This window comes from Arachis ipaensis, chromosome B10 (assembly GCF_000816755.2).
Source record: "Arachis ipaensis cultivar K30076 chromosome B10, Araip1.1, whole genome shotgun sequence".
NCBI classification, from domain to species: domain Eukaryota; kingdom Viridiplantae; phylum Streptophyta; class Magnoliopsida; order Fabales; family Fabaceae; genus Arachis; species Arachis ipaensis.
The window spans coordinates 48,000,357-48,007,985 of NC_029794.2; the positions used below are offsets into that span (position 1 = coordinate 48,000,357).

General features: G+C 40.0%; 1 protein-coding gene across 1 annotated transcript; it reads left to right on the forward strand.

Moving 5' to 3' along the window:
- On the forward strand, nucleotides 282-788 carry LOC107620594. Its single transcript, XM_016322728.1, has one exon. The coding sequence runs from the start codon at nucleotides 282-284 to the stop codon at nucleotides 786-788; it is 507 nt and encodes a 168-aa protein (XP_016178214.1).

Sequence of the window (7,629 nt, forward strand, 5' to 3'; positions counted from 1 at the left end):
CATCCCGGAGCCCCGTGTAAGGCCGGATAGGGCTTTTGCTATTCTTGTGGTAAGGCGGGGCATAAAGCCTCAAACTGTCTGGAGAAGTAGAAGCAAGGTGCAGGGAGAGCACAGCAGCCTGGTCGGGTGTTCACCACATCAGCTGTAGGTGCCGAGGGATCCGAGACACTTATCCGAGGTAAATTTGAAATGGCTAGTCAAATTTTAAATGCTTTATTGATTCCGGAGCAACAAATTCATTCATTGCATTTGAAAAATCTAGTGAGTTAAGATTAAAGATTATGATTTTGGGCTACAATCTTAAGGTGTATAATGCCACCCATGAAGCCATGGTGACTAGGTTAGGATGTCCGCAGGTTTCATTTAGGGTTCAACAACGTGATTTTGTTCATGATTTGATTTGCTTGCCGATGACCGGCCTTGATCTTATCTTGGAGTTGGATTGGTTGTCTAAGAATCATGTCTTGTTGAACTGTTTTGAAAAATTGTTGTATTTCATGCCTGAGGGGTCCGAAGGGCCAGTTGTGGTGAATGGCTGTTATTTAAACTACGTGGTAGTAAACTGTTCAGGACAGGAGTGTCAGGGCATTATGCTGTTAGCTACGAGTGTGTCAGGTGAGAAACAAAGTCTAGAGAAAATTCCAGTTGTTTGTGAATTTCCTGAGGTGTTTCTGGATGACATTGAGGAATTCCCTCCTAGTCGAGAGGTTGAGTTTGCAATTGCGTTGGTACCAGGAACGGGGCCAATTTTGATTGCCCGTTACAAAATGTCGCCTAGGAAGGAATGAGTAAGCGCTTTATCCGCCCTAGTGTTTCTCCTTGGGGAGCACCAGTACTACTGGTGAAGAAGAAATATGGGAGTATGCGGCTCTGTATAGATTACAGGCAACTGAATAAGGTCACAATAAAGAATAAGTACCCACTGCCATAGATTGACGATCTCATGGACCAGTTACAACGAGCCAGAGTTTTCTCTAAGATTGATTTGCGATCCAGCTATCACTAGATAAGGGTAAGAGATGAGGACATCCTTAAGTCCTCTTTCAGGACTCGTTATGGTCATTACGAGTATACTGTCATGTCTTTTGGGTTGACAAATGCCCCTGCGGTGTTCATGGATTGTATGAATAGAATCTTCCGCCCGTTCTTGGATAAGTTTATTGTCGTCTTCATTGATGACATACTGATTTACTCCAAGATTGAAGAAGAGCATGCAAAACACTTGAGGACCATGTTGCAGATACTAAAGAAAAGGAAAGTCTATGCGAAACTGTCCAAATGTGAATTCTGGAAGGACGAGGTAAAGTTTTTGGGCCATGTAGTAGGTAAACAGGGGATAGCAGTAGACCCATCTAAGGTGGAGGCGGTAATGGATTAGGGGTGACCAACCTCAGTAACTGAGATAAGGAGTTTTCTGGGCTTAGCGGGCTACTACCAGAGATTCTTCAATGGTTTTTCGCAAATAGCTTTGCCATTGACAAGGTTAACCCGCGAGGACGTGCCATTTGTTTGGACTTCTGAGTGGGAGGAGAGCTTTCAAGCGTTTAAGCAAAAGTTGACCACCGCGCCTGTGTTGGTGTTACCTTGCCAAAGGAATCATTTGAGGTGTACTATGATGCCTCACTGAAGGGTCTAGGGTGCTTGCTGATGCAGCATCATAATGTGGTAGCGTATGCCTAACGGCAGTTGAGATCTCATGAAGTTAATTACCCTATGTACGATTTGGAGCTTGCTGCGATTGTGTTTGCGTTGAAGGTGTAGAGGCATTACCTCTCTGGGGTTAAGTTCGGAGTTTTTTCTGATCACAAGAGCTTGAAATATCTCTTTGATCAGAAAGAGCTTAATATGCGACAGAGGAGGTGGATGGAGTTACTGAAGGACTACGACTTTGAGTTGAACTACCATCCGGGGAAGGCGAATGTAGTGGCGGATGCGTTAAGTTGAAAGTCTTTGTATGCAGCTTGGATGATGCTCCGAGAAGAGGAGTTGCTCAAGGCATTCGAGAGTCTGAAGATCGGTGTTCAAGAAGCGTCTGGGACTCTATTTTTAAGTCGATTACAAATCTCAAGTGACTTTAAATTCAAACTCCTAAAGGCTCATCAAAACGATGATGTGTTACCGAAGGTGTTGCCAGCTATTGAGCAAGGGAAGCAGTAGAGAGTGTCATGGGATCAAGATGGGTTGTGGAGATTCAAGGGCAGGATCATTGTGCCAGATGTTGGTACCTTGCGGCAAGATATCTTAAAGGAAGCACACAAAAGCGGATTCTCTATTCACCTGGGGAGTACTAAGATGTACCATGATTTAAAAGCAATATTTTGGTGGCCGGGTATGAAAAATTATGTGGCGGAATATGTTTCAAAGTGTTTAACCTGCCAGAAAGTAAAGATTGAACATCAGAGACCTTCCGAGACGTTCCAACCTTTAGAGGTTCCGCAATGGAAGTGGGAAAGCATTGCGATGGACTTTGTGTCGGGATTGCCAAGGACTAGGGCCAGTTTTGATGCTATCTAGGTGCTTGTGGACCGACTGACGAAGTCAGATCACTTTCTACCCATTCGAATGAATTACACCCTTGAGGAGCTAGCACGATTATACATAAAGGAGACTGTGAGACTTCATAGTGTGCCTGCTACTATAATCTCTGATAGAGATCCTCGTTTCACTTTGAGGTTCTGGGGTGTATTTTCGAAAGCTTTCGGAACCCAATTAAGCTTAAGCGCAGCTTACCATCCTCAAACAGATGGTCAATCCGAGAGGACGATCCAAACCTTAGAAGATATGTTGAGGGCTTGTGTTCTGGATCAGCCGGCAAGCTAGGATCAATATATGCCACTAGTGGAGTTTGTGTACAATAATAGCTACCATGCGAGCATCAAAATGGCTCCGTACGAGGCTCTGTATGGGAGGAAATCTCAATCTCCGCTATGCTGGTATGAAGCTGTGGAGAAAAGCTTGTTGGGGTTGGAGATGATAGCTGAGACCACTGAACAAGTCAAGAAAATCCGAGATAGGATGCTCACTGCACAGAGTCCTCATAAGAGTTACGCCGATCAAAGGCGGAGGCCCTTAGAATTTGAGGAAGAAGACCATATTTTCCTTAAGGTTACTCCAATGACAGGAGTAGGTAGGGCGATTAAAGCGAAGAAGTTGAACCCTGGGTACATCGGTCCGTTTCAGATCCTGGAGAGGGTTGGACCAGTGGCGTATCGGATGGCTCTACCACCCCACCTTTCGAACCTGCACGACGTATTTCACATGTCGTAGCTTCGGAAGTATACCCCTGATGCTAACCATGTGTTAGAACCTGAATCTGTTCAGTTAAAAGAAGATTTGACGCTTCCGGTGACTCCGGTCAGAATTGACGATACTAGTATCAAAGGGTAGCATGGAAAAGAGATTTTATTAGTCAAAGTGGCATGGAGTCGAGCCGGTGTTGAGGAGCACACTTGGGAACTTGAGTTGGAGATGCGAACTGACTACCCGCACTTATTCTCATGTAATTGAATTCGAATTTTGTGGGCAAAATTCCCAATTAGGTGGGTAGAATGTAAAACCCGGTTAATTAATGAATAATTAACCCATAAATTAGAATTTATTCTAGAAAGCTAAAAATGTGATTTTTATGGCTTAATATGATAGAAGAAATTAAAACGATAATTTTGATACCAAATTTAAAGAAATCGGCCCAAGCTTGGACCGAACTGGCCAAACCGGGTGATAAACCACTATTTCATGGTTTATCTTGTGCTCAATTGAGTGTTTTTTATCAACTCTTTACCCACTTATTCATACTATTTGCATGGTTTTACATTTGCCTTCCTAATTATGTGCTATGGTTGAAAACATGCTTCTTTGATCTTACAATTGCTAATATTAATCCTCTCTTATCACCATTAGATGCCTTGATATGTGTGTTAAGTGATTTCAGAGATTACAGGGCAAGAATGGCTCAGAGGATGGAAAGGAAGCATGCAAAAGTGGAAGGAATACAAGAAGCTGGAGAAATTGCTAAGCTGTCCAGCCTGACCTCTTCGCACTCAAACGGCTATAACTTTAGCTACAGAGGTCCAAACGACGCGGCTTTAGTTGCGTTGGAAAGCTAACGTCCGGGGCTTCGATTTGATATATAATATACCATAGTTTTCCTAACGCTAGGCAATGCGACTGCGTGACACATGCGGCCTCGTCGCAGTGACGAAAATCAGCATGTTTGAATTCGCAACCAGCGAATTCTGGGCTGTTTCTGACCCAGTTTGCGACCCAGAAAATACAGATTAGAGACTATAAAGTGGGAGAATGCGTCCATTCATAAAAAAGCTTTCATATTCACAATTTTAGGATTTAGATGTAGTTTTTAGAGAGAGAGGTTCTCTCCTCTCTCTTAGGATTAGGATTAGGATTTCTTTTAGTTTTAGGAGTAACTCTCGATCCCAGGTTCAATCTTCTTTTTATTTATTTTCTCAATTTAATTTATGAACATCTATGCCAGATTTAATTTCTTTTGTTAATGCAATTCAAGGTATTTTCAAATTTAAGATTGCTTTGCTTTATTTATATTGATGCTTTTAATTTAATTTAGATATTTTTCTCCCTTTTGGCTTTGGTCAAGTGATTGGCAGTACTTGAGTTATCAAACTCAGCAAGTGATTAAAATTGGCAGATTCTGCTTTAGCTAGGATTGCTCTAACACTAGTCTCTCCACAGGAGTTGACTAGGACTTGAGACTCAAGCTAATCAGTCCACTTAACCTTCCTTTGTTTAATAAAGGCTGACCAGGTGGGATTAAAACCCAATTCTCTTCACACCTGATAAGGATAACTAGAATAGGAATTCCAATTCTTATACCTTGCCAAGAGATTTTATTATTATTATTTTATTTTACTTGTCATATAACATATTCCCTCCTTACTTCCAAAACCCCAATTTACAAACTCATAACCAATAATAAGAACATACCTCCCTGCAATTCCTTGAGAAGACGACCCGAGGTTTAAATACTCGGTTATCAATTTTAAAGGGGTTTGTTACTTGTGACAACCAAAACGTTTGTATGAAAGGACTTTTGAAGGTTTAGAAACTATACTTGCAACGAGGATTTATCCGCAAATTTCTAGAGCACGCAAAAGTTCCTCTCATCACCGGGCCAACCGGACCCATATTGGGCCCTTGGCCCAACCAAACTAAACCTAAAACCCTAAAAACAGCACTCTCTCTCCTCTCTAAACCCTCAAACACGCTGAAATGGTGTGAGGAAGGGGAAGAACACTCTTCCAAAGTTCTAACTCTCACTCGATCTTCAAACCACCATAACTTTTGATCCGGAGCTCCGATTGCTGCACAGTTTATAGCCACGCGTTCATCGCGTTGAGCTCTACAAAACCCACAACTTTGTTCTTGAGGTAAGCTACTTTTTCTTCTCTGAAATTCCAGCATTAATTTCGAAAAAATTGGGTGAAAAATATTGAGATTTGTGAGCTTTTGATGTTATAGGATCGAACTAGCTTGAAAGAAAGGCTTAATCTTGTCTCCTTGACCATTGGGTGTGGTAAGATTCTCAACCCTAGTGGAATTTATTGGTTTATGATGTTTGGGTATTGAGTGGATATTCTTGAATGTGATATTGTGGTTTAGGAAGTGTATATATGTGTGTTGGAGCTTGATTGAGGTTTGAAAAGCTTGGAAAAGGGCTTTGGTGTGCTGAAAATCTGTTTTTGGAGTTGTTAAGGCCTTGAAAGCTTGTGAAAAAGTGATTTGGAAGTGCTCCGGGTTGAGCGGAGAAATCGGCTAAGGTATGGTCTCGGTTTCCTGTATCTAAAATGTAATATGGTGTGAAAACTTAGGCTAGAGACCCTAAGATAAGATTTGGATTATCGATGTTGTTGATTGGTTGAGATGAGTTGTGTGGTTATTGATGGCGGAAAATCGTCGGTAAAGAATTTCACAAAAATATCACGTTGCAAGTATAGTTCTAAACCGACAACTAAACGTCAATCATGTTTAAATTGTTTGTCACTTGAGCAAACCCAATAAAATTAACCAAAGTATTTAAACCTCGGGTCGTCTCTCAAGGAATTGCAGGGAAGTGTAGTTATTATTGGTTATGAAAAAGTATATTGTTTGGGTTTTGAAATAAGGAACAAGTAATGTAAATAACAAGGAAATAAAATAACAACTAAGAAAAGTCATAGCAAGGATTGAGAATTGGAATTCCTATCCTTATTATCATCATCAATTGTGATGGTAGTTACAATTTGTTCTCACTTAGTTAACCTCTAACAATGAAGGAAAGTCAGGTGAGCAAAATCAACTTAAGTTCACAAGTCCTAATCAAAGACTAGATTTAGTGAAACCTAAGCCAATTAGCAATTTTCAATCACCAATCAACAAGAGACTTTGATAATTCAAGAGTCTCCAAATTACTCAATCTAAGCTAAAAATACCAAAATTCTAATTTAAAATCCTACCAAGCATTTTATCAAACACTTAGAAGGCACAAAATAAAATCCTAGAAAAGTAATGAGAGAATGTAAAATCTAAAACCAACAATTGCAAGGAATCAATAATAACAAATGAAAAAAGGAACAATAAACATGAAATACCTCAAATTGCATTAATAAGAAATTGAATCTAATATGAAGAGTTCATAAACCAAATTAGCAAAATAATGAAATCACAAAGGGAAATAGATAACTAAAGTGACAGAATAATAGAATGTAGAAGAGAAACTAAATTAAAGCAACATGAAAATCTGAAATTGAGAAGAACTAAACCTAAAAACCTGAAACCTAGAGAGAGGCTCTCTCCTCTCTCTCTATAGAAAACTACATCTAAACCTAACTAATGTGTATCAATGTGTGAATGAATGATTTTCCCAATCTACAGCCTCTAATCTGTGTTTTTGGGCTTAGAATTGGGCCAAAACCAGCCCAGAAATTGCCCCCAGGGTTTTCTGATATCTGCAGCACGTGACACTCATCACGCATACGCGTCGCTCACGCGTTCGCATCGATGAATCAAAAACTTGGTCACGCGTACGCATCATACACGCATACGTGTCGCTGCCAGCTTCTCAAAACAACATTTTCTTGCGTTCCTTCCACTTTTGCATGCTTCTTTTTTGTCCTCTAAGCCATTCTTGGCCTATAAAACCTGAAAACACTTAACACACATGTCACGGCATCGAATGGTAATAAGAGAGGATTAGAAATTAGCAAATTTAAGGCCAAATAAGCATGTTTTCATACAACATTAGGAAGGAAAATGTAAAATATGCGAATTATATGAATAAGTGTGAGAATAGTGGATAAAATCCACCCAATTCAGTACAAAATAAACCGTAAAATAGCGATTTATCAATCTCCCCACACGTAAACATTAGCATGTCCTCATGCTAAGTTTAAGAGAAACTATAAAAGAGTGAAGAGGAATGGTAGAATGTATGAAATGCAACCTATCTATATGAATGCAACTAAATGTGAAATGCTTCTACCTACTTGGTTAAAATTAAATAAATCTTTTAAGAACAAACATAACTGGATTCCACTAATTTAAATCTTAAAATAAAGTACAAATAGACTTGTAGAAGAAAATAGCTCATGAAAGCCGGGAACAAAGAATCGAGCATCG